Source organism: Suillus discolor (assembly GCF_016758755.1).
Source record: "Suillus discolor strain FC423 chromosome Unknown F5147scaffold_101, whole genome shotgun sequence".
Taxonomy (NCBI): Eukaryota; Fungi; Basidiomycota; class Agaricomycetes; order Boletales; family Suillaceae; genus Suillus; species Suillus discolor.
In genome coordinates, this window is record NW_024541348.1 from 47,720 (window position 1) to 71,507 (window position 23,788).

A 23,788-nucleotide genomic window follows, 5' to 3' on the forward strand; every position below is an offset into this window, starting at 1 on the left:
GATGCAGGTCGGCGATCTCTGGATGCGCCATATCCATACCGTCGCATACTTGTCACGTCCTCATCTGAAGTCTTGCAACGGTGTCTATCTCTGGCGGCTCTCAGATCCACGAGACATTATCATCTTCCATCGCTCAGACCGGGCGTTGTATCACCTTCTTGGCAGGCACCTCAGCGGAGATGATGTCAGAGTGGGAACGACCTGACTTGGAGTTGATAGGTTCCTGGTGATTTCATATTCCTTCATCATCTCATCTCGTGTATTTTTGATGCCAAGGCTCAAGCTTCAAGTCTCTGTACATGTTAGATCATCGCTATCAACGCAACCGCCTGCAGTGCATGCGGCTTGTCTACCACTGAACAGTTTTTGACGCAAGAAATCGACACTGGTACTGATGCCAATGTCATCCAGCCCTTGTTGACTGGTTATATCTCCAAGGTCATCAATGACCTATGCGGAAAACGGAAAGTCGGACATAGAAAGAACTTCGCGTTCATGCTCACGAACGAAGATTCAAACATCATTCATGTTCTTCTCTTCATTGAGACACGTTAATTTTTCCGTACAGACACCGTGCTTCGGTGAGAAGTTGGAAATGAAATCTGTGGTGTCTCGCTCGTCGACAGAAGAAAGAGTGAAATCAGGAGAGCGGGCAATTTCATGGATACGAGATAGAGCTGGGGCACGGCGATGTTTCTGCTTGGATTATATACCAATCGTTTTCACCGAATGGAGTCTGTTGATACAAACGTACAAATTGCATCATACAAAGGAAGTGGGTTGGGGACAACGGCGTGTACTAGTAGCGAAGTGCCCGTGGGGTCGCGGTATCTTCGAAGGTAAAAGGTACACGCGGCGGGGAACTCACTGATCTGGAATAGCGGACTTTGAGGTGCTCTTTCGTTAATGCAAATTCTATCATAGCGACAGCGGTGTACATCTATTTCCTGCTCAGAGGCGCGTAACCATCATAAACTTTCTCCGGCCTTTGTGGAACGATATGGTGCTGAGGTTCATGCGTTAGCCAATAGAACCGCAGCAACGAGTTTCATGACTAACTGATGAGAGGATGTAGCTGAGCCATATATGTGACCATCCACATAAGATAGCATGATGCAAACGTAAGCATGATGGCCGTACGAATTGTCCTGCATTCGAGGGTGAGTATTAGTTTGGTTCGGATTGTGACAAAGTGAAGATTGATACGTTTGATTTGGTCCCTTTGGGACGAAGAGGAAACCACAAGTCATTAGTCCTAGGACTATGACGAGTATGAAAATCACCGGGATGACGGACGCCATGAAAAGTTGTAGGGGTACTAGCAGGTGTAGCAGGTAACAGCCTGAGGCAGAGCGCAGCGGGACATTACCGTCTCACGTGACACGTACCCACTTATAAGGGAAGGGGGATTCCCCCTATTTCCTACTCCAGTGCCAGAGAAAAAATTGGGGCCTGCCAAGCATTAATATTTCAATGTTCACACCCGTTTGAGAGCAGTCGCTCGGCAGATAGTACTTGCCACTGTTGCTAGAGAACTACCGTCTAAGACAGTGTCTAAGATCTAAGGATTCAGAGCTCGAGGGTCGACCGGTCAAGAAGGGGATCATTGCTGGCCTCTATATATCAATGTCTTACAGTGGGAGGCCGACAATCCTGAGGCCTGAGTACTGAGTCTTGATTGTATACCACTTGGAACTTTTCACAAAGCACCGTGACTAACCTGCAAAGTCTTCCACGCCAGAGTTCCTGGTCCGAGTTTGTCTGTCGATTCCGAAGGATTCAACATCCATCTCACTTCCCATTGACAAATGCCATCTATTTATTGCTACCTCAATCTCATTAATGGTAACTCCTTGTTCGCATACAACATGTACCGCCATGTAATCATAAACCAAAAACCAAAATAACGAACGAAACACGCACAGGACACATACATAAAGCACAATGTGACAAGAACAGAACAGCAGACAGTCCCCAAGGTCCGTCATACCACCTCCAAGACAGACAATAAGAGAGGGAGTGGTGCTACATATAGTAATTATGATGAATGACGAATGGCAAAAAAAGGTGCTTCTACATAGGCGGCATCACCACACGACGGGTCGTGCATACATGCTGCTTGGGTAAGTGGAACCAGTGATAGGAACCCATGAGGTTGGTGGTGGTGGTGGTGGTGGTGGAGCGTTGGCTGTGACATATGAGTATGGATAACCCGGCGCGCGTGGGAGGTGATAGAAGGTTCCAGAAGGCGCGGGGGGTTGTGTGAGGAAGGGCGCATCTGAAAATGAGGATGATACAGGGAACGACAGACGTGCAGCGCTGCTGGGGATTACTGCTTTAATGCTGAAAGTAGGCGATGGGAGCTCCATCCACCCATTTCTGCCTGGCGTGATGGGATTATCGGGGTTGAAGGATAGATCTGGATCAGAGTGGTCGCGGCCTCTGCCTTGCGCAGAGCTGGTACTCTTTCTGTCTCCCGCGTCAATGTGAGGTGTAGAAGGTCCTGGCGAGCTGTCGGATGAAGATTTGGAGTGATTGCGAGGCCTGCCTTTCTTGCTGGCAACAGGAGTGGATCTCATCTGGTCAACGATGACTCTGGTCTTGGAGGCCTTGCGCGACTGCACATCGGACAAGAACTGCGGGAGACGCGTAGATGACAGCCGCGAGGAAGGCCGAGAAGAATCAAGACGGGCATGAGATGGTGAGCCAGGTGGGGTGATTGAGGTGTAGAACCCTTGGTCATCTCTTTTCAGGCCTGGAGGAAGGTACTGGTAGTTACCGTTGATAGCTGGGAATACAAAGTTGACTGGGGTAGGGGATGAGCTTGAGCGTAAGCTTGAATCTGGTGAGGGGGGTGCTAAAAATTTGGGTGGCGGGCCTGATTTTGGGGTGAAAGCTCTTGCCGACCCATTGAGAGCCTTGGGTGGGGAAAGACCACGACCATCTAACACCGGGGAGGGCTGATGTACCTCAACATCGGAGAATGCACTCCTTTGTGTGGGCGTGGAAGGGAGTACATCAGAATCGGTAGATGGCTCTGAATCGTATTCCAGCGAGGACAGCGGAGACTGAGGACGGCCGCCTGAGGAGAAGGCATGAAAATGATTTGCAAGAAAAGTGTAAATCTCAGACGCACCGTCAATGTCGGAGGCGGATATAGCCCGGGACAACTGTATATCCCCGACTAAATCCTGAACACGCGTAGCCCACTCAGACCTCGCAAACTCGACCTCCTCCTCGTCGACATCAATGGACAGCTTAGTCCAACTAGTATACAATTCGTCCATGGTGATATCAGGCATGATAGAATGAGTGAATCCGGAATCCAGTTCGTACGCTCTCAAGACGTCTTCTGCAACTTGAACGCCAATGAATGTGTGATTCAGTGACTCGGAGAGTGGCCATTCGTTCGCAGGGTTATGAGGTAGGGTTGTCGGATCTTGAGAAGGTCCGAATGGTTTAGCTTGGCAAAGAATTGTATAACGCCGTCTTGGACGTGAAGTCCTGAGTAGGGAACCATGATAATGGGGTGGCTTTGGATGGGATACAGGTTTAATGGGGACACGACAGTATTGTGTGTCAAAGGACCAGTTGACAGATCCATACCTGATCTCCCAGCAGGTAGAAGGCAAAACCTCCCAAACTCCTGTGCCTTGCTCGTGGTTGATGAACGTCTGCATAAAATTGAAGCTACAAAGGAAGCCTCAATTAACCTTGATGAAAGTTAGCAGAAGAGATTGAGAATAAAAGAATCACACGAACAAAAGAACTAACGAGCATCCGGCAAAGGGCGTGGCAGGAAAGATGAGCGCAAGTCTCAGAAGTGACCTTGGCAGTTAGAGGAATGATTATCGGCTTTTTTATCCAACTTGTAAAATCATTAATGGTTATATTGCTTCCGAAACCCCGCATCTACGGACTAATACTTTCTCACCCCAGAATATCTGACAATTCACAATAAGTAACGTCTTCAATAACTCAATAACTAAAGTGCTCACCTCCTGCAGACCAAGCTATCGCTCGTATTGGCGAGCCATCGCAACTATCTAACTTAAGTGGCAGCAGGCTCACAATTGGGTCCTTCAATGTCAGCACTTGTTCTATCCCCCGTAAATTCTCTGCAATCATCCCTCCCGCGCCCAGTATCTCTCTGTGCACTTGGCACTCAGGTGAGCATATGCTGTCAGGGCTCAGCGTATCGCATCCAATCACTCTCACTCCCGTCTCCATAAGCTTCTTCGCCGCATCCAAATCCATGAACGGGTGATCTTCGTAATTCTCCTTGCCCCAGTATTGCGACCACCCAGTGCATATGAGCACAATCACTCCTTCGTGCATCTCCCCCTCCCATTTCTGCATGTCCTCCCAGGTAATAATCTCACGTTCTTTCTTCCCCCTCACATCGATGACCAGCGCACGACCCACGAGTTTGGTCAAGTCGTACTTGTCCACTGTCAATCCGTCCGCAATGAAATGATTGGGCGCATCAATATGAGTCCCTGTATGAGACCCTAGTGAAATAAGCGTCACGTTGGCATTCTGTTCCGGGATAGCGGCAACTTTTTTCATCTCCAGTGTTGGGTGCCCCGGCCATATCGACATCGGGGCTTCGGCTGATGTTGTCAGCGTGTGGGTGAGGTCGATCATCATCGCGGTTGTACCACACGAACTGTGGGAGCCAGCTGTCTCAGTTATGTACGGAATCGTATCATTTTGATATGACTAATTTGCGACTAAAGGACATATTTCCTTACATACGATGACAACTGTGTATGTTGAATGACCGGACAGCAGTACGACCTGCTGGCCACCTGCGTTCCGTGTGATTTTATGTCTTCATCATGTTGCAAAACAAAATTAGAACATTAGATGGGGTAATCGGAGGCGCGCGGTTGGTCACCAGATCCACATATCTGAACAAGAATATACACCGTCTATCTAGTTTTCTCCGTCCACCCGAACGCCCGTACAGGAGCCCCATCTGCTCCGTGTAAACTCAGAGGCGCAAGACTCACCCATACCTCCCCTTCTTCAGAATTCCTACCCACAAGCTCCCCCAAATTCGTCAAATTCTCGCAAATCAAACATCCACGACCCAAAAGCACCTCATGCATCGCAAAAGCATCCTCCTTCCCTCCATCCTGCACCAGAACAGTCTCATCAGGGCTTAGCGTATCAACACCCACAAGCCGCACACCCATCTCCACAAGCTCCTCTGCGACATCTCTCCCAAAATACGGATGGTCAAAGTACTTCTGCTCGCTCCACCATCCATCCCACCCCGTCCAGAACAGTACCATATCGATCTTCTCTTCTGACCGCGGCCCAAGGGAAGCAATCGTGCCGCGAGTCCAATCAAGGCACTCTCGCACGTCCCTCCACTCAATGCGCCCTCTCGCACGCGCTAGGTGCCTCACATCGACGATCACAGCACGCCCGACGAATCGTTCAAGAGAGAGCTCATGCAACTTCTGGCCTTGCGCGAAAAAGTGAAACGGGGCATCGACGTGTGTCCCTGTGTGCGTTCCGAGCGAGACAGCGTGTACGGTGTATCCATCGGTTGGGATGCTGCACACGCTGTGCATCGCGAAGGGTGGATCTCCGGGGTAGATAGTCGTTTGGGGCGTGAGAGGATGCGAGAGATCGATAAGGGATTTGGGAGGCATTTGTGAGATCCTAGACGATGTTGTTGATGGTATACACAAGAATAGACTATTTGAATAGACTTCGGTTTGGTAAGTATCTCACATGACCTGCCACAGGGGCTATTCCAGGAAAATTAGTGTTCTTTGCACGTAGATACAAGTAGGAGAGAATTATCAGTTGTTGTACTCATAAAATCCTCGACCGCTCTTCTTTCCAAGATACTGAGCATCCACCATACGCTCAAGCAAGACTGAAGGGCGATACTTAGAATCCGAGGTACCCTTGTAGAGCGTCTGCTGAATAGAGAGGCAGGTATCGAGACCGATACTATCTTCCGATGAGCGATGCAAAACAAACAAAAGATGATAGCTGCACTTACAAATCAGCTGTGAAAAACCGTGCACGGCCATCAGAAAGATACAGCGCATCTCGCTACAGTAACTCACCAAGTTGTAACGGCCCCATAGGATGTGCCATGCCTAACCTGAACGTCTTGTCGATATCATCACGAGTCGCAACGCCCTGGACACGACACATGCGTCAGTAAAACTAAAAATCAACGATTGGTGTCCGGTGATCACCTTCTCTAAGCACATGATCGCCTGAGGTAAAATTAAATATACGACGCACAAACAACAGACAGAAGTATTCACCTCATTGATAAATGGCATAAGCAACGCGTTCGACACGAACCCAGGCACGTCCTGCGACGTAGCGACCTCTTGACTGAGCGTGAACAACGAAGTACAATGCATCCCGAGAGAAAAATTACCTTTCCCGCACGCTTCAGCGAATGCGCGTGAGCGGTCTAGCGTGTCTTGCGACGTTTGCACTGCAGATATGAGCTCCACGAGTTTCTGATATTCATACATGGCATCAACATGCCACTCAAAGCACAGTAAACAACTGCATCACCATAACAGGTACAGGGTTGAAAAAATGTAGACCTTAGAATACCTGCCGTCAATCGATCACTACTATACACCATCCCAAACACTCACCAACCACCCTCCCAGACGCAGCCTTCGCTACTTCGCCCGCCGCAGATTCCCCCTCGGGAATAACAGCAGCTGCAATCTTCGTAATACTGATCGAAGACGTATTCGTAGCCAAAATCGCATCCGGACGGATCTTCGCCGCAAATTCGCGGAATATAGCGCGTTTGAGGTCTAGGTTCTCGGATACGGCTTCTACGACCATGTCTACATCGCGCATGGCTTCGACGGAGTCCGCTGTTTGGATACGTGCGCGCGCATCTGCTGCATCGGACGCTTGGAGACGGCCTTTAGACACGTCTTTGGCGAGGAGCTTGTCTATCAGGGAGAGGCCTTTGGATATTTGGTGTGCAGATTTGTCGTGGAGGAGGACTGGGACTTTGGCATGGAGGGCGGATACGAAAGCAATGCCGGTGCCCATTTGGCCTGCACCGAGGACGCCTAGCCGTTTGATTCCGTGTGCAATCGACATCGTGGTTGAAGTAAGAGTAAAAGCCGGAATCACGTGTAAAAGGTCGCGGTATGATATTTTTCTGTGACTCCGAGTCGGGCTCAGGTATTTTGCCGCGTCACTGCCGCAACTTGCCGCATCACTACCGCGCACCACACCGAAACATACATTCAACATTCATTTCCGACAACTACTCTAAAGATAGAAGCCTTCCAAGGTAGGTTTAGATTTTTCCGACAATGCGCTCTGATATATCGTTTTCAGCTCTTGCTTTCCTATATACCCTGGTGGCTTTGATTATGCAGCTACCTTGTGCTGCTGGCTGCACGCTGCACGGCGTACTTTACTTCATTTTTGTGACACTTAGCCTTCAGGTCCAGCGGCTCAGCTATCTCATTTTCCATTCGACCAGCTGTGGCCTATGACAATACATTGTCTTCTCCACGACACACTCAGTCATCCTCTACCATGTCAGCTCAATTGAAATCTGAATCATATATCAAGGTCATTTCCGTCATGCACTTGACGTCGACTTCAGCAGCTTGTAAATATAAATATTGTTTACACTACGTACACTGGATTCTACCAACTACTAATTATGACAACGTTTCAACTTTAGACTGGCTCCCCCTTTCACCTCGCCTCCATTCCTACTCCCGGTTTGTTCTACCATTCATTCCAGTCATCCTTACGCTAATCTAAAACAAAGCACTTGGTATGAAGTCGTGGTGTGCAGTGGCTTGGTACTGAATCATATATTAGGCGATGAGCTTGTCGATGTCGTTCTGAAGCACTACGGTGGCGACTGGAGTATCAAGAGTACTTCTACTATTTCGTGAGTATTTCGCACATCCAGAAAGTGCGACATAACTAATGTTTTGGACCAAAAAGGGGAACATCTCATACTGTGCATCCGACCTCCACGCTGGGAGTAGGCAACGTTTGTTTGTCAATAAAGTTCTTGTTTGTCAGTGATGCCTGGTCTATACCCGGCTTTTGTAAGGAACGAGCAAGATACTTGTCGTGTTACTCAAGTCATCCCGACCATTCCAGATGGCGGGAATCATACTACAGGGTTCCGGGAAGCTGCATGTTCCGTAGCATCCCACGACACCTGGTTGGAGGTTCCAAAGGTACTTGCGGCTGTAGGCATGCCAGTGCTGACTAATGGAACGGTTTCTCCAGAAAGTAGGTATCATTCGTCCTTCAAGGAACTTTGTTTTTGGCTGCGTTTTACAGGTTAAGAAATATTTGAGGGAGATCAGAAACCGTAATTACTATAGCTATAGCTATGTAGTGAACCAGAGTTTAATTTTGGAATACCATGCCGTTCCGGAACTCACACCTGTGCCACTGATTTCTCTTGTTACATCGCCCGCATCGGTCATGGAAGAGGAGAATCGACCCGCGCGTGAAGCTCCACCGTGACGGACAGGCACTATGTCATCGAAGCCAAAGGAATGACTGTCGTATTTGGTCTGCCTGTGACACAGTACTCAAGTATATATATGAGACTCTCCTGTGACAGATCCTCCCGGCACATTCTTCCTCGTGCTCAGGAACATTTTACTACCGCTCTGAAGGCCACTCTTTCCCATCTTTCTTTGTGCTCGCACACATTATATTGAGTTTTTTTAACTACCTGGTCACAGACGCGCTACTTTTCCTTTTCCTTTCCAGGCCCTTCACTCTCTGTTAGTTCGTTCAGTGGCTGACGACCCCCTGCTATGATAACCTCTTCAATGTCATGGTGTCATCGGCCATCTGGGTTTTATGAATTATGATCATTCTTTTTGTTCAGACAAATGATCAGTTGGCTTCGTGTATCCTTGATATCTTCTTTATCGGCTACCTGGGCTTCGACATGCTACTGGTAGAACTTCGACAGGCCATACATGCCCAATGCACGAGTCTGCGATCATGGTCAGTTCTTGGTTCTTATTTTTCGCTCTTCTTGCATTGTGCTCAAATGATAATCACGAATATGTTGAATTTTCGGATTATCAGCCGTCTGAGTTGGAACACGCCAGTGACGCCACTTCTACTTTCCTTGGTCCATGCAATAGTCGCATCCCGCCTCACTCGAACAGCCCAGATGGATGATAACGCAGTAGATGCGACAGAGCCATTCCGTCACAAGCCATCGCAGCTTTCATAGTTCGTGTACACTTCTTCCTTTGGTATTTGTGTTCGAACAGCTGATAGACAATAGTTTTCACCAGTGTGGAATTCTGACACATTAGCTGTCGGGTTCAGATCCAGACACGCTGCTCATGTACTACCTGGGCGAGCAGATAACGACCTGCTGAAGTGAAGTGTATACTTTCAAATACTCATCTCTTCGCACCAGGGCGACTGTGATTAACATCGATGAGTTCGTCGTATGTACGCATGCATCTCGTTTGGTGCTTTACTCTAACAGTCGCTGCTCGGGAGCATGGAAACAGATCGTTGCAAGGGTCCTAATACACATCTGACACATGATTTGCAGTTGTATGGGTGACGCTACACCGATCAAAGTATGTATGCCAGGGTCCTAAAATTTCATGATCGGTGTCTCGCTGATACTTTCTCAGGTGTGATGGGTGCCTTGCAACTTGAAAACCCGATTATCTTCTCTACTCCCCACTCACCATGCCTGAGGCCTGATGTGCTTGCCAATTCATTTGGGATATACTCGAACCGTCAGTTTCTTTTTTAAAACTCATCACACTTGATATCGTTGATCTATCTCAGCGACGCGTTACTAGTTATAACATCCGCATGACAAATCATCTGGATATTGTGGGCTTTGTGTAGCGTGCTTGGACAGATGATGTGTGGAAGGGAGAAAAATTTGTGGACTTCCTTATATTGCCTGTCTGGACTGACCAATCCCCAATGTAGATCGATACACGGTCTGAACAGTGTGCTCGGGAGTTGCTAGGTGGGACACAATTAGTACTTCTGGCAGAGCGACTGCGATCAATGTGTGTATCTCCAATATTCAGATTGTCACGGTCACTCTAGCGGTGGCTCAACATCTCTCACAATTGAAGTTCTTTCCATATATATATATGACACGTCGCACAATTCACTCCATTCTGAAGTGGTGCACCGCCATCGGTGCACATTTTATCAAACACTTCATTCAAGTGATCATTCAATTGCTTGCCCTAGGACTGTGATCCATGTCTGTACCTCGTTCGGTGCTTTACTCTGATGGTCGTGCTTAGCGAGGGTTCCAACAGAATATCGCAGTCGATGCTTCGTCAGTAGTTTGATATGCTTGAGATCTTCTAACCTGAACCTCCAATTGTCTTATTCTCCACTCGTCACTCAGCGGACCCCATATCCTTGTCATGCTCATTCGCGAGAGAGATGTAGACTAATCGAGCCAGGAGTCTACGTGATTCATTCATTTCATTCTCTGTGGCCCATCGCATGGAGGAGATCACATCTGAGCACCGCTGAGTTATCAGCTATCTGGCTTCACGATTCGCAGTGTTTGTCTGTCCAGACAGTGGAGCACCAACGCGCAGAATCAGCTGTCAAGGCACTTTCACTGATCCTCGTTTTATTTTAACATCGGCCATCAAAGACCAGGTTGCCTGCTAGACGTTCCGGATAATTTCACCTTACCACTTGCGGGTGCTTCGTTCCAGTAGTGATACAACGAGAGATAGGTTTGCCTGGACCTTTCAGATATACTTCGAAACACCATATGTTAAACAAATACCACGACGGATCCTCCACCAAATTTCTCTTCCCTGCAGATTACTCGGCAAGCGTGTCCCTACACAGTACTGTTAGTCGATACATGTATATGCTCCTGGAAAACAATCAAATTAATGCTGCTTTCTGCGTTAGAGTATGCCACGTGTTTGGCGTGGTATTCTCGAACGCTCAGGATGAGGCGTGGTCCCAGCACAAACATCTGCACGACCGATAAAATTTCAAGAACGCCATAGAGTATCAGAGCTCCAATAGAGTTTAAATTCTATAGAACTGATGAGCAGTGGTCACATGCAGATGTTGACGACAGGTCGGCGCACCTCGATTTTTGGAGAAAGATGAGCAAACTGGAGGCAGGAGACACCAACAAAGCTAACATGTGCGGAACTTGAGCAGAAAAATATAACCGCGTTCACATCACAAACTCACCTTGCAAAATAAAGAACGTGAGATTGTATCAGCACTCTGAAACAGTCATTGATGGTCGATCCTGTCGATGGGCCGAGTCGTCGTAGCTCACGGAAGTGTTTCACAGCAACCCAGAGTGAAAGACACAGTGCGAGGACTTCCCAAACAGTGTTGAGCATCCAAACGATCGAAATACGAAGCCGCTCATCCCCTCCATATACATAATCGCACATATATTTGCCAGAGAGTACCGACTCCTCTGGTGTTTGTCCAATGAGCCGTGTTCTTCAAGTCGACAAGTAAAGTTTACCTGCTACAGCATCGTTGAGTCCTATTGCCGCGATTACTGCGCAGGCGATGTTTACAGCCAGGAAGATAATAACAAGGAGCATAAGCATCCCTCTAGATCCCTGATACATGGCATGCAACCGAGCAATCATGATCACTTGCATTGTGTCAGTCAGGTCAATATCACAGAGGTATTGCACCTGGGCAACTCACCGCCCAACATTGCAGTCAAGGCCACATTTGTCCCACTTGCTGCATACTCTACGATAGTGCCTAAAAACTCGCAATTAGTGAACGCCCTCGCACTAGAATCAAAGACTTCGACTTACACCTATTGAGTCATTATGTTGAGCCAAGTTCAATGGTCGGAATCTCATTCACCCCTACATATGAGCGTATTGATTTGATGGGAATGAGATGGTTGCAGAACACTCACTGCATCTGTCAGCGATACTGATGGCATGGTACCTGTGTCTCGCCGGTCAGAAAAATGGAACACAGCGCATATGAAACATACGCAGAATACTGGCACTAGTTGTCAGAGATGAGCTATTAGCACAGTGCAAAGTCGTTAATATCGACACATACAGAGAAAACGGTATTCCAATATAGCGTATCTAATATTCTAAGCCAGGGAGCGTGCCCCGTCCTCACCACCAAAACCTGCGGCGCGCGGCGCGCCCCCCGAGGGATCGCGTTTTCGGACGGCGCGCCCACCTACTATCTATGCCAACGGCTCAATGGTCCATAAAGCCACTTTTCCGAGTTCCATTCGTTTCGTCCCATTCCTTCCACATTTTATTAAGACATCTTTACCTCATCTTGTAGCCCCTGAAAAACCGAAGCTCCCTTAATGTTGTGTAACGGTTGAGTAATTGTTGACTCAAAGGTACCATCACCTTCTTATGTTCTCACACTCACTCAACCACCTTCTTCCATTTTTCTTTCCTCACCACGATCCCCGGAGGACCCGACACATCCTGGGCTGCGAAATTCGCAGCCCACGATGCTCCCGCACCAAGAATTTCGTCAAACGGACCAGTACTTCCCGAGTTATACCCTCAACTCTGTTCTTCTCGGTCTTAGAGGAGGCAGGGATGTAATCCACTCGTCATTTTTTTTCTCGCACCTCCTGCCCTCGACATTTGGTCATCCTACTCTACATATATACAGCTCGCTCCCGCTCCACTCCGTTCGTCTCCCGGGTCAAAATTGCTGGAGCTATACCCGAAAATGTCACTCGGGGTGGCTTAGAGGGGGAGGAGGAGGTAATCCCACCATATCTTTTTTTCTCTTGCACTGGCTGATCTCAAACCTTTATCATTCTATTCTATAGGCTTATAGCTCGCTCCCGCTCCACTTATCTTGTCTCCCGGGCGAAAACTGATTGACTTATGCCCAAACACCCATTCCTCGCTCTCTCTTCCACCTACTCTCCCTCCAGGAATCAACTGCAACCACTCCCACCACAAACACTCTAAATCACACTTTTCTAGATCCTCATTTACATGAAACTCATTCTCGTTGACTCGTCATCAACTCCGACTCTGACAGTATAGAAGATTAGGCTATGCTTTCTCCACATCCTCCAAATCCCGCTCCCGCCCAGTCTCAAATGCCCAACACCCCATATCCGCCGCACTCTCCCCCACCGCAGTTCTCTCCCGCACACTCAGCGGACGGCGTGCCAAAGACGTCCTCGGCATGTCAGCAAAATCTGTGACTTCGCATTTGTACCTTCAAATCCGTGGTTCTCGGGTGAAGGACCAAATGTGCCTCGCCCCAATTGTCCCAAAGTTCTCGCTCACCGTTTGCGCGGGTCGTCCTCGTCGACGTCCTCTTTGACTTTCACGTTGTTGACAGAGGTGGTGGAGTCGGATGGGCAGTAGTCCATGCGCAGTACGAGGTTGATTTATCTACTCATGCTGCATCCCAACACGGGAGAAATGTTTGAATCCATGACAGTATATTCGCGGATCGTATGTAAAGAATGACATTGAATAGCTGAATGTACATGAAGCGCACCAGAACGATCGCGTACGAAGCATGGCGCGAACGAACGAGACTAGTTAGTAAGAACGTGCAGCCAGCAGCACACGATTAGAGCCATCCGGGTAAATAGGAAATCGAAAGTCTAAAACGGTATCAGAGCAGGTGTGTTAGTGAAAGTTTAAAAAGACAGGCAGTCCATCCATCATCCCTCGCTCGCTCACAACCTCTCGGTGAAGGCAACTTCGTCGCCATGCAATCGTACCTGCCATGGGAGGGTGCATACGTCGTGCCCGTCACGTTCACAACGCCAGAGTTGTATGTCATAGAACCAAGATGTCGGGACCGCGCTACGATGTCGTGGTTTGAGCATGATGTCGAGCTGGAGTGGGATGAGGGAGAAGGCGATTGTGCACCAGATGTACAAGAGGTGTTTCTCGAAGTTGATGTAAGCTTATTTGCACCCTGGGAGAACGGAGCGGGCGTAACAGGTTTGGGAGATAGTGGCTTTGATGAAGGGTAAGTAATATCCGGAGCAATGGAGCTCGTTTTGGATCCTGAGACAGCCGTCTGCGCCGAGTTCGCGAGACCACTGAGCATTAAGTTGGTCTTCGAGATTAAAGGTGCATTTAACCGGGTGTGATGAGGAGGGCAAAGCAGAGTCAGAGAGCGAAAGTGTAAACTGCTAGGAAGGAGCGGTTGTTGAGAAGAATGCTGGCCCAGCCGTTTACGGAAGTGAGTGAAGCAAGGATGGCAGCGGCTGTTGATAGAACGTCGTAGTTCTGTTCGGTTGCCTACGCAGACGATATCTACGTGTTCAAATATGTCAAACCAGGTGAGAAGACAGAATATGAGGCTTGTGGATAGTGCGTCAAGGAGAAGTGCACCGCCAGTCGACGGTTCGGACGAGAAGTAACGTTGCTGGAGAGTTGGGGTGATAAGAGTGAACAGGTGCTGCGGGAGTCTGATATTTGGTTTGGAGACGCGCCGAATTTCGGCGTGAAACACTAAGATGGTTCCAATGGACGGTGCTTGGACGGTGCGGTGGTTACTGGTAATAGCATAAGGAAAACTGAACAGTCACGTGGTTCGATTGTGTAAGCAACAGGCTTACATTGGTATCGGGTCTCTGAAGTATGGCTACACCCTCAGTTTCAACGACTAAGATTCAATCCTTCGTCATGTGATGTTCACCACTTCATCATGATATACCTCCACTGCGCGATTCAGATTCCAATGAATCCAATCCTTTGCACTTCAAATTCCAATCGTTGGTTAGCTGTCCTACAGATGTCCCGCTTGAATTGGTGCGTGCACAATCTCCTTATGTGATTTCCGTTGTGTTGATATGATCTAATCCAACAGTTCGAGACAGCTGTGTCGCAATTGATTCATTACCTGGAGTACAATTCGACACTGGATCTTGCGCTCAGAGATTAGCCTACGGTGTCACATCTTGCTTTCCGATTCATCCCTTCCAACCTCACCACGACCTCAGATTCAACCTTTGCACAACCGGCACTGTGCCCAGGCACGCCTACCGACCTCAACAGTCGTCTCTACCGCACGGCACTTGCACTCCTTGACACACTCCACCGTTATCTATGGGGAGCACTCACCCATTACCAGAAACGCGTACAGCATGACGTCCTTATACCGAATCCGAACGCGAGGCAAAGCTCAAGGAACGCTCCCAGTCTGCAGCGCATCTTCCCAGGTAAATGCTGCTGCCCTTGTCCCAGAAAGTCACCACTCACATATCACAGGCGTCCGCTCCGTGGTTGACCTCTGCAAACCCACACAGAGCAAGTACGAGACAGCCGTTTCTATCATCCTTGGGCGCAAGATTGATGCTGTCGTCGTGGGTCATTCACGACCTCTTCGATTGTCCGATGCATTTTCGTGGTAACTCCAAAACGCTGGTGCACCTTTCCTCCAGGAGTCTGTGGGTTGCGCTCCAGGACAGCAGTGAGAGTGAAGAGTTCGGGCAAAGTGAGCACGAACAGGCCGTACTTACTACTCATGATCATTGAATTGTTCGTTAACATAATTCCAGCCCTGGAACGGATGCTGCTGGGAGCCGCTGCAGCTTTCGCGGCTGGCTCCAATCTCCACGCCAACCGCGTCTTCTCGAACTCTTACTCTGGCCCAGCTACAGTTCAAAACGCAGGATGGGATGCTGGCCGATACGGTATTCCACCAGATATCATCGCTCAAACATCGCACCACTCTCTAGGCCCTTGTTTGCACTGCTGAGGCTTTGAATATGCCTGGAATAACCGATCCCTACGAACTATACAAGTACTTCCACCCCTCTGAGGTTGGCACTTACGTCGGCAGCGGCATGGAAAGTCTCACGCAAATGTTCAAAGACCGTCGCGAAGAGAAAGACGTTCAGAACCGGACCCGTCGCTGCTTATACTGATTCTGTCGGTGCTGATACAGCCGATATCAATAAGGCCGGCCATACTCCTACCATGGAATCGACTCATACACGTATACCATCTACCCGTTTCCCTAAAGACAAGGAACTCCCCCTCCCTCCTTCCACTCTGCCCCTCTCCCTACCAATGAAATCAAGACCACGAACTGACAACCGTCTTGGGCTATCAGAGGATCGGGGCGCGATGACAAGCCAACAACGCTCAGAGGAAGATCTGACGACAGCGTCATCTTCCCTCCCAACACCCGCACCAGCCCTCACGAAACGCCTGCATGCCCTCCTCGAGCTTCTTACCTCTGAACGTGCCTATGCAAGCGATTTGGCACTCCTCAGGGATGTGTATATGAGGTTGGCGTCAGGTGAGTCCTCCTCCTTTTTAATCTCCTTGCAAATTATACAAATCCTCTTTCTAGAAGCTCGAAGAAGCAAATCGACGAACGCGAGCGACTTGTTGAAGAAGAAAATTCGAGGGTTGAAGCCTGAGGAATATATATGGGGATAAGGTTATAAGTATAGGCTAAGAGATCATTGATATGACGGAGGTTGAACGTCTTGAGCCTTGAGGCCTGAGGACTGCTCGTGGGATGCAGTTTAGTACTTACGTCATATTTATAGTTGTACATACCCTCGATCCTGGGCCACGACTGGTCACTGCAGTCTAGTGATCGTATACCAGCAGGCAGCTGCCAGGGCTCGCCTTTCCTTGTAGCAACGTGTTCGAACCTTTGACCATTCAAGATGTCCTTAAAGCCAGACCGAAGAAATCGTTCCTGGGCCAGCCGTTCACTAGCCGCGCTCTTTCTTCCATTCATGCTAGAGGAGGCTTCTCCTGAACTCCTCCTCCTCCCGTTCCACAGCCGCAGCCTTAGGCCGGGCGGTACTACAGTTGCGGACAAGCAAAGTCACCAATTTTGGTGAGCGAATTTTCCTGACTTTAACACCTAATCTAATCCATTTTAAACATCGTAGATCTGTTCACAACGTATGCTAGTGTAAATTTGTACGAGCGGAATTTGTACAACTGTCAATTTGACCTGAGGCATGCCTGAAAAATTGGCGGTACCACAAAAAAATAGCTAAAAATCTGAAAAAATGCGGAATCAACTCCTTTCGCTGACCTGAATGTGATTCCAGTGTCAGAAAAAAGTTAGATCCAATATTTCGAGAGGAAAAAAAGTTGCATTGCAGACCACTTGAACCTGCAGCTGCACTCAAACATGCCCCGAGGCCGTCCAAAAAAGAGGCAAAGAAACATCGCAGGCCTCGATGGACAGCAACAAACATCTTATCTTGTCTCCAAAGCCTCGTTTACCACTAGTGGTGGGATGGTTAGAGCGAGTAGAAGGATTCGCGGATCCAGAGCTTCACCACTTTCATGCCATCCAGACGAAGAGGCATCAGGTTCATGTCAAGGTCCGCAGGGGAACCTTGAATGAATAAGGGTGGATTGATAGCCTCATAAAGATGCTTGAGCCAGTGCCTCATGCTGATAGAGTGATCAGTACGAGTACCCGAATATAAGCTAACTTCAGGCGTACCTTTTGTGTCGCTCAATGTATGGGTGAGCGGAATACATTAATTGCAAAATCAGAATCTGCCAAATGTGGATGGCAACACGGTTGTTGTAATACTGGCGATCCGATTTCGATACTACAACATGCTCTTGGGGACAGTTATTTCTTCGACATACTCCGGATATCAAGAATTCCAGGCATTGAGAGAAAACGGGAGATTTGCAGCACATATCATCGATCTCCGATATTTTGTCTTTCAAGATCGTTCGAATGGATTGTTGTAGCAGCTGGGTGACGACTCTACGAGAAGCTGTGTACCCGGATGAATGTTCCGATACCCAAGCGATGCCCTGGCGGATTTCCATCACGTTGTTGTGGAGGAACGTTCCATCTGGTATGAGAAACTCATCACCGGACAACCGCACGATGGAGAATAGTCTCTGAATACCCCTATGCTCCATGGGGTCAGGGAAGGTCGAAATCAGATAGAGCAGTCGCGCATAGGCGTGAAATTGTTGAAGGAACTGTTGCATCTCATCTACCGTGAAAGCTCGAATATCTGTGGTCCGAGAGAATATATGGTCCAGGCAAATGAGGACTGCTGGCTTGTTATTCTGTTTATCAAAGTTAAGCGCAAGATTTCTCAACGGCTCATGATTTCCGCGCAAGATGTTTTGAAACATCGATATCTGGATGTCGATCAGTCCAGCGGTCACTTTGAGACTGCTAATACGTACTAAATCACACGTGGTCAGCGTTGGTTTGTTCGTCTCCAGCTGATCAGCGATAGCCATGAAATGCCGCATTGGCTCATCAACAACGGATTTTGACGTGATTTTGAAGGAGCATTTGCGCCAGAAGTATTCCAATATAGTATCGGCCGCATGAAGAGTAGAATTGACGTTGCTTTCGTCCTTGATGAATGCCCGGACAGCTTGCAAGGGCCTGTTCTCTGACAAGTGAAGCTCTGCAGCCTCATAGTACATCGAGTGAGATTCAAGCAGTGAGGCACGAGCGTAATCAAGATCATAGTCCTCCAGAAATTCGAGTTGTTCATAAAATGTGGAAAAGAGGGGCAAGGGAGCCCTGCGCAATTGCTATTAAATAAAAATATTATGGAGAGTCTAATACTTACTGAGCGTTGTTCCTGATGCAGTAAAACAGTCTGCACACAGTCCATAACTCCGTCTTGGTCTCATCAGGTATATCCGTGCCATGGTCATGAAGGACATGGAGGGTCTTGTCAAACCGTCCAGCCTTGCGATGTCTTTTCGCTGCTTGCTCGAACTCTTGAGTATTCAAATAGGCCTTGGCAGCTTTAAGATCATCTCCTGCTCGAACGTAGCAATCCGCCGAGTTACGATAGTATTGAAGCTTCTGATTTCCTGTCGCGGTCGCCCTGCAATCAGTAAAGGCATCGGCAGCTACGTTAAAAGCTTTTTTTGGTCGCTGAGTGAGGCTACTCCGACACTAGAACGTGCGACTTCTCGGAATTGATATGCTTCACAAACCTTCACTTCACGACGAAGGTTGGCACGTTCGAAGCAGTGGATAGCCTGCAAGTAGCGCTTGTGCGAGAATAGTGAGCGCCCGAAGGATGCCCATTCTTCTGGAGTCGAGGAGACGGCTAGACGAGGGACATCGGTGCCGGGGGTACAATTCTCGATCTGGTTGCGAGACGTCCAGAATATCTGAAGGAAAATGTTATCAGATCGAGTTACGCCAACACGCTGCTCTCAACGTACACGCATCGCACTGATTTATCAGATTTGTCAACGATCCATATGTTCTTCCTTGCTCGAGTGATCCCCACATAAAGAAGTGTGAGCTGATAAAAGTAAGCCAGTGTTTGTTTCGAGGATCGGTGTGTCTACCTCGCTACAAACCCCCGCGTATCGCGCCTCATCTCGTTCAAAGTTTGGTGCATATCTTTGACCATCTACCCCATTGAGAACTATGCGCCATCGCGACAGATCTACAGCAGAATCCTCGAAAAAGTTGTACAGCAGCACCTGACCGAGGTCAGACATCCATCAGATAGCAAACTTAGCTTTCTCACATCATTGAATTCCAGGCCTTTGCTCTCATAAAGCGTCCTGCATACATATGTCAAGATGAAAACACAGCAAAGGTAGTCTCCATACGACTCACATAATTAGTCCAATTTGACCAACTTGGTCTCGTAACTTCTGACGTGCTGCATCGTCACGCACGAGAATGCCTAGATGCCTCGTCAGTGCATGAATGAAACCTCCAACCAATTACTTTACATTGCTGGGCTCCGAACTCAACGTGACTACCGCTAGAAGAATCCTGAGTAGGAAAGGAGGGATATCGTCCAGGCCTACTTACCTCGCCCCAAAGAAGAACTGTTCAGAACAAAGGGCATCTTTGTCCCAACCAGTAAAAAACACAGGCTTGAGCCCACCAACCACCTCTTTTTCTTGCCGGAAACCATCGATTGTGTTGGGCCAAAATTTTGTGATGGGTTCGATCACAGAATTCGCGCAGTTGACAATGCCACCATTCGATCTGTAGTTGATCGTCAATTGAAACATCGTAGGTTGATGAAGACATGCTCCAGTGGAATTGATCGAGGTATTTTGCTGCTGCTCTAAGATATTAATTCAGGTCCGATCTAAGTCACTGTCTGCTAACCTCCATGTGGTAGAGAAACGCTTTCAGATAATTGAACCTAAAGGAACTTCCTGCAGAGATTGTCTGTGCGGTGTCACCAGCCCAGAACAAACCGTCTGGATTCCCGCATAATTGCCTCAAAACTACAACAGAAAGTTCTCAAGTGATTTCTGTCAACGAGGGATGGTGTAACTACTTACAGAGTGCATCGATCAGAAGGATGTCTTGTACGTCGTCCACATAGCTAGTGTAGGTGGTCAGGTGCAAGATGCATTGGTGGGGACAACACGTACATATAATCAATATGTTGGCCAGGGAACCTCTGGCTCTGCAAGACCTTTAGTATCGCATGTGCACTGTTTGGGCATATATTGTGACATTACGTGGGTAAGAAAAAGGAATTGGTCGTACCGGATCTGCAACATCATGATGACGTCGCTGCCTCTTAATTTTCATATAATGCTCGAAGATGTCATATATCATTTCCCTCTGATTAGCAAAATTTGGGTAAGAACGATGAGGAAGACGGATGTAGTTTGGGCGATCGAGAACTCCTTGACAAGTCAGCGCGTGTTCGGAGCCTTTGACAATCCCTGTATGTATATTCAAGAATTGTCAGTGTCGATGTAATATAAATAGTACTTACCCATGAATTTGCTGAAAACCAACCACGGATCTGATGGGGTAGTGTCAGTACTTCATTGTCATCACAAGAGAAAATGATGCTACTAAGATTCTTAGTGAGATTCTGTGGAAAATGAGGCCAGTATTGATTCGCGAATACGTCATAGGTGACGAAACAATCTTGCGCCTCAGCATCGTCCACATTGAAGAAAAGTCCTGCGCTATCTTTCTTGCTTAAGATATCTGTTGCGACCATTTTCGCCAGCTACATAAACGATTAGCTTAGGAATTGTCCGGAGGACGGATTGGGACATACTCGATCGAAAGTTACAAAAAGGGGAAAGTGCTTGTCCTCAAGTTCGCTGTATTTCATGGGTATATTCATCTGTGATTCTGGCAGGTCGTCGAGATCAACAAGGCCCTCCTGAACACTTCGTGCCTTCATTTTTGCAAGTTCCTCCAGGGTATAGCCTGCTAACGCCAGAGATTCGAGAAGCTTTGTAAAATACTCCTCCGCTCTCGTAGCGAGCACTCTGGATTTGGCGACGAAGATTTGGCATGGCTTCGGCATGTCGACGGCACTCATTTCCCAAGCTCGCTGAATACCGAGAATCTTGAACAACATTGTCGTGGTTTTTCTAGTTGAGTGTGATAACTAACCCTACTCATATCAGGGGCAGGACGCTCACCCTGTGCCGCTGCGACCCAAGACGTAACTTGACGTGGTGCACTCGACAATATTTTGTTCTTGTGGTCTAAACCAGCATCGATCAATGAATGCGTCTCATTGGGGTAGAACTCACGTGAGCTTAAAGACGTGCTCTACGTCTTGGTTTGCGATGAGACTTTTTGCAAAGATGAGAATAAGTGGCGAACCAACTACATGATCGCTCACCATGCTGGAACGCCTAAAACAAGAGGTTATCGAGTCAATATTCGCGTGCCCATAAACCGTATTTATAAGCTTATTTGCGAGAATGTGACATATTTCTCCAAACTAGAAAACCGTTAGATGGAAACCAATTGTATAAGGATGGCAAAAATTCATACACAAGCAAAGGGTGAAGCTATGTCATGAGTCAATGACCGCACAAATGACAACTCAAAATACTCAACCATGTCTTTATCACTGAGATCAAGTGGGCTTCCTGAGCATTCTGGCTCAGGTTCAGCTGGTGGGAATGACGCAGGCAGAATCGTGCTGTCTTTAGAAAGGACGGGCCTATTCCGAAAGATACACCTTTGCAAGCAATGATTCACTGAATTGCATCAAGACCCGAAAAAGGTCCTCGCCTTCTATGATATTCTCTGCCCTTGCGTGCGAGATGGTTACCCAAGGCATCCCATACTTTGCCAAGTTGTACATGCGTATAAATGCCGTATACTTTGATTACTGGAGTTCATATGAGTGCTGATGACAGACGGATGTAACTGCTCGAGACAGTTCACCTTGTCTTTCGGACTGTCAAGACTCCAGTCTCAATATCATGCTCGATGTTGATGTAAAAACGACGTACCTTTCCATCCTGGTTAGGGACACAATTGATCTGGTACTGTGAGAAAAGGTCGGTCGCCTCGCTCTAAACGACGTACGTGAAATTACACTTACCACTAATTGCAGGTCCTTTGTCATATTGGCATCGTAGATGGGTATGCCTGCATCCGGCCTATTAAGTCGCTTGTGATTATCATTTGAAAAATGGCCATTCGAAAGTTGTCTGTGGAAACGATGAGATCATTGCAACGAAATTCATCAGAAGATAGACTTGATCTTCTTGAAGACGATCTTGAATGTCTTCTGATCTGCTCTACGGAATTCACGCAATTTTTTGTAGGCCTCCGTAGATATGAGGATTCGCCACTCTCCGAACCCGTCCGTGTTGTCGAAGTAAAGCGCAGCCTTCATAGACTGCACCATTTCGCACGCACCAGGTCGGTTTGTTAGGCTCTCGACATCCTCAGTCGACGAAACTTCAGGCGCAACATCTTCGGCAGACTTCCCAGTATTTTGGAGCAGTAAGACTTTATGTCGCCTGCCAATTCCGTCCTCCGGAGAAGCGAGAGGTAGAACTTACGGAGAGCTGTCAGGGGAAACGTCAAAAGTAGCGAATATACTCACCGAGAGAGCATTTTTCAGCTCTGCAAAAATGTGAGTAGACAATGATGCGGCAGCCTCGCTCGTGAGAGGCACAACCACACCAAGCTTCACGAAGAGCGATGTGTCGATGGCCGTATGGCCTTTCAGGTGATTGCGCTTGTACATTTTCTGAGACATAGGGTGATGACGACATATGTTTGACCGTAGCTTGTAATGCGGTTGCTCCCGAACTTGAAATCGTGTCCAGATGACGCAAGGCGGTTCTGAGGCCTGCCTCGTTGACTATTCGATCTTTGGAGAGTAGGTCCAACATGGTCTGTTGAACAAGAGAAGCTTGTGATGATAACGTGGTTATATGAAAAGCTGTGGAACTTAGACTTGAGCTATGTCAATGGTACAAAGAGCTTGGAGGACTCGGAAGTCCGAGTGCGAGTCTGCAACGGGGTTGTCCTTATATCGTCGAGCCGGCGCTTTGTCTGAATTTCCAAACAGGTTGAGGCGCAAATAGTATACCCAAAATCGTCACCTGCAGGCAACCTGAAGTCGTACATAGCGGTAAACTTGGACCCTCAAATGATCCCAGATTGTGAGTCGTGACAAGTTGAAAGTAGGTCACCGTGGCATTCCGGAATAAATCGGCTCTCTGTCTTTATGTAACAGGTCACCTTACACTCGTCTGGTCTAGACTGACCTTTCTTGGAAATAAGGCTACCGTTCGAGTATTCTTGCCAGTCGACATTCCTGATATCCGATTCCTTATCGGGATGTTTCCTACGCCATAGGGTATTGGGCATTTACTAAGGTCAGCTGGTCCACGGGCTTGCCAAGTTCATGAAACCTACGGCAAACGCCACATCCAGATTACATAATCTTCGTCTTTTCTTCTCAACGTCGTCGAAGTTGAACGCTTAAGCGCTTAGCGTTCGGCGTCAACGTCACCAACAAACGCTTAGCGTTTGAGTTTCGCCTCCGGCACGCGGT

General features: G+C 48.0%; 10 protein-coding genes across 10 annotated transcripts; 3 read left to right on the forward strand and 7 right to left on the reverse strand.

Moving 5' to 3' along the window:
* Positions 1-919: 919 nt before the first annotated feature.
* F5147DRAFT_25675 (ATPase, V0 complex, subunit E1/e2) lies at positions 920-1,401 on the reverse strand. The gene is made up of 3 exons (XM_041428873.1): positions 1,207-1,401; positions 1,060-1,148; positions 920-1,006 (listed from the first exon to the last, which is right to left on the reverse strand). Exons 1-3 carry the CDS (start codon positions 1,299-1,301, stop codon positions 969-971), a joined length of 222 nt encoding a protein of 73 aa, XP_041286305.1. The 5' UTR covers positions 1,302-1,401; the 3' UTR covers positions 920-968.
* A 382-nt stretch (positions 1,402-1,783) lies between these two features.
* F5147DRAFT_724431 (uncharacterized protein) lies at positions 1,784-3,862 on the reverse strand. Its single transcript, XM_041439045.1, has 3 exons — positions 3,763-3,862; positions 3,137-3,713; positions 1,784-3,082 (listed from the first exon to the last, which is right to left on the reverse strand). Exons 2-3 carry the CDS (start codon positions 3,678-3,680, stop codon positions 2,088-2,090), a joined length of 1,539 nt encoding a protein of 512 aa, XP_041286306.1. The 5' UTR covers positions 3,681-3,713; positions 3,763-3,862; the 3' UTR covers positions 1,784-2,087.
* A 2-nt stretch (positions 3,863-3,864) lies between these two features.
* F5147DRAFT_724432 (putative cyclase) lies at positions 3,865-4,662 on the reverse strand. The gene is made up of 2 exons (XM_041439046.1): positions 3,999-4,662; positions 3,865-3,944 (listed from the first exon to the last, which is right to left on the reverse strand). The coding sequence occupies exons 1-2, from the start codon at positions 4,648-4,650 to the stop codon at positions 3,931-3,933; spliced, it is 666 nt and encodes a 221-aa protein (XP_041286307.1). The 5' UTR covers positions 4,651-4,662; the 3' UTR covers positions 3,865-3,930.
* Positions 4,663-4,811: 149 nt separating this feature from the next.
* F5147DRAFT_620213 (putative cyclase) lies at positions 4,812-5,767 on the reverse strand. Its single transcript, XM_041432603.1, has one exon. It carries the CDS (start codon positions 5,664-5,666, stop codon positions 4,935-4,937), a length of 732 nt encoding a protein of 243 aa, XP_041286308.1. The 5' UTR covers positions 5,667-5,767; the 3' UTR covers positions 4,812-4,934.
* On the reverse strand, positions 5,768-7,241 carry F5147DRAFT_724436 (3-hydroxyacyl-CoA dehydrogenase). Its single transcript, XM_041439047.1, has 7 exons — positions 6,648-7,241; positions 6,562-6,593; positions 6,419-6,503; positions 6,300-6,367; positions 6,228-6,248; positions 6,089-6,168; positions 5,768-5,973 (listed from the first exon to the last, which is right to left on the reverse strand). The coding sequence occupies exons 1-7, from the start codon at positions 7,111-7,113 to the stop codon at positions 5,820-5,822; spliced, it is 906 nt and encodes a 301-aa protein (XP_041286309.1). The 5' UTR covers positions 7,114-7,241; the 3' UTR covers positions 5,768-5,819.
* A 661-nt stretch (positions 7,242-7,902) lies between these two features.
* Positions 7,903-8,421, forward strand: F5147DRAFT_25757 (uncharacterized protein). The gene is made up of 2 exons (XM_041428878.1): positions 7,903-7,927; positions 7,984-8,421. Exon 2 carries the CDS (start codon positions 8,067-8,069, stop codon positions 8,334-8,336), a length of 270 nt encoding a protein of 89 aa, XP_041286310.1. The 5' UTR covers positions 7,903-7,927; positions 7,984-8,066; the 3' UTR covers positions 8,337-8,421.
* A 414-nt stretch (positions 8,422-8,835) lies between these two features.
* Positions 8,836-9,461, forward strand: F5147DRAFT_724445 (uncharacterized protein). Its single transcript, XM_041439048.1, has 2 exons — positions 8,836-9,249; positions 9,305-9,461. The coding sequence occupies exons 1-2, from the start codon at positions 8,873-8,875 to the stop codon at positions 9,333-9,335; spliced, it is 408 nt and encodes a 135-aa protein (XP_041286311.1). The 5' UTR covers positions 8,836-8,872; the 3' UTR covers positions 9,336-9,461.
* A 1,300-nt stretch (positions 9,462-10,761) lies between these two features.
* F5147DRAFT_840940 (uncharacterized protein) lies at positions 10,762-12,119 on the reverse strand. The gene is made up of 8 exons (XM_041444337.1): positions 12,091-12,119; positions 12,020-12,033; positions 11,939-11,970; positions 11,716-11,885; positions 11,525-11,659; positions 11,236-11,473; positions 11,127-11,178; positions 10,762-11,071 (listed from the first exon to the last, which is right to left on the reverse strand). Exons 4-8 carry the CDS (start codon positions 11,723-11,725, stop codon positions 10,868-10,870), a joined length of 639 nt encoding a protein of 212 aa, XP_041286312.1. The 5' UTR covers positions 11,726-11,885; positions 11,939-11,970; positions 12,020-12,033; positions 12,091-12,119; the 3' UTR covers positions 10,762-10,867.
* Positions 12,120-13,744: 1,625 nt separating this feature from the next.
* Positions 13,745-16,436, forward strand: F5147DRAFT_658083 (uncharacterized protein; the record flags this gene model as incomplete). The annotated part of the gene is made up of 10 exons (XM_041434375.1): positions 13,745-14,010; positions 14,181-14,226; positions 14,272-14,326; positions 14,722-14,798; positions 14,932-15,208; positions 15,258-15,396; positions 15,431-15,483; positions 15,548-15,682; positions 15,832-16,293; positions 16,348-16,436. The coding sequence occupies 10 exons, from the start codon at positions 13,745-13,747 to the stop codon at positions 16,434-16,436; spliced, it is 1,599 nt and encodes a 532-aa protein (XP_041286313.1).
* Positions 16,437-17,255: 819 nt separating this feature from the next.
* On the reverse strand, positions 17,256-22,984 carry F5147DRAFT_787076 (uncharacterized protein; the record flags this gene model as incomplete). Its single annotated transcript, XM_041442946.1, has 28 exons — positions 17,256-17,420; positions 17,473-17,564; positions 17,625-18,137; positions 18,186-18,534; positions 18,584-18,847; positions 18,877-19,139; positions 19,335-19,460; positions 19,508-19,544; positions 19,600-19,669; positions 19,719-19,761; positions 19,801-19,817; positions 19,877-19,980; positions 20,144-20,228; positions 20,286-20,329; positions 20,379-20,422; positions 20,497-20,678; positions 20,732-20,761; positions 20,815-20,974; positions 21,026-21,347; positions 21,399-21,464; positions 21,513-21,554; positions 21,605-21,617; positions 21,970-22,093; positions 22,227-22,289; positions 22,319-22,427; positions 22,476-22,756; positions 22,785-22,790; positions 22,829-22,984. 28 exons carry the CDS (start codon positions 22,982-22,984, stop codon positions 17,264-17,266), a joined length of 3,762 nt encoding a protein of 1,253 aa, XP_041286314.1. The 3' UTR covers positions 17,256-17,263.
* Positions 22,985-23,788: the final 804 nt, after the last annotated feature.

Bases quoted from the DNA above. Each gene is read 5' to 3' on its own strand.
- F5147DRAFT_25675 (XM_041428873.1), bottom strand. From the start codon at position 1,301: ATGGCGTCCGTCATCCCGGTGATTTTCATACTCGTCATAGTCCTAGGA. The intron at 1,149-1,206 runs GTATCAATCTTC...CCTCGAATGCAG, and splicing joins CCAAAGGGACCAAATCAAAC to GACAATTCGTACGGCCATCA. The intron at 1,007-1,059 runs GTTAGTCATGAA...CATGAACCTCAG, and splicing joins TCAGCTACATCCTCTCATCA to CACCATATCGTTCCACAAAG.
- F5147DRAFT_724431 (XM_041439045.1), bottom strand. From the start codon at position 3,680: ATGCAGACGTTCATCAACCACGAGCAAGGCACAGGAGTTTGGGAGGTT. The intron at 3,083-3,136 runs GTGCGTCTGAGA...CCTTCTCCTCAG, and splicing joins ATCCGCCTCCGACATTGACG to GCGGCCGTCCTCAGTCTCCG.
- F5147DRAFT_724432 (XM_041439046.1), bottom strand. From the start codon at position 4,650: ATGATGATCGACCTCACCCACACGCTGACAACATCAGCCGAAGCCCCG.
- F5147DRAFT_620213 (XM_041432603.1), bottom strand. From the start codon at position 5,666: ATGCCTCCCAAATCCCTTATCGATCTCTCGCATCCTCTCACGCCCCAA.
- F5147DRAFT_724436 (XM_041439047.1), bottom strand. From the start codon at position 7,113: ATGTCGATTGCACACGGAATCAAACGGCTAGGCGTCCTCGGTGCAGGC. The intron at 6,594-6,647 runs GTGAGTGTTTGG...AGGTATTCTAAG, and splicing joins TGCGTCTGGGAGGGTGGTTG to GTCTACATTTTTTCAACCCT. The intron at 5,974-6,088 runs GTTACTGTAGCG...ATCGGAAGATAG, and splicing joins GGGCCGTTACAACTTGGTGA to TATCGGTCTCGATACCTGCC.
- F5147DRAFT_25757 (XM_041428878.1), top strand. From the start codon at position 8,067: ATGCCTGGTCTATACCCGGCTTTTGTAAGGAACGAGCAAGATACTTGT.
- F5147DRAFT_724445 (XM_041439048.1), top strand. From the start codon at position 8,873: ATGATCATTCTTTTTGTTCAGACAAATGATCAGTTGGCTTCGTGTATC. The intron at 9,250-9,304 runs GTTCGTGTACAC...GATAGACAATAG, and splicing joins AAGCCATCGCAGCTTTCATA to TTTTCACCAGTGTGGAATTC.
- F5147DRAFT_840940 (XM_041444337.1), bottom strand. The intron at 11,474-11,524 runs GTAAACTTTACT...GACAAACACCAG, and splicing joins ACTCAACGATGCTGTAGCAG to AGGAGTCGGTACTCTCTGGC. The intron at 11,179-11,235 runs GTGAGTTTGTGA...CGCACATGTTAG, and splicing joins CACGTTCTTTATTTTGCAAG to CTTTGTTGGTGTCTCCTGCC.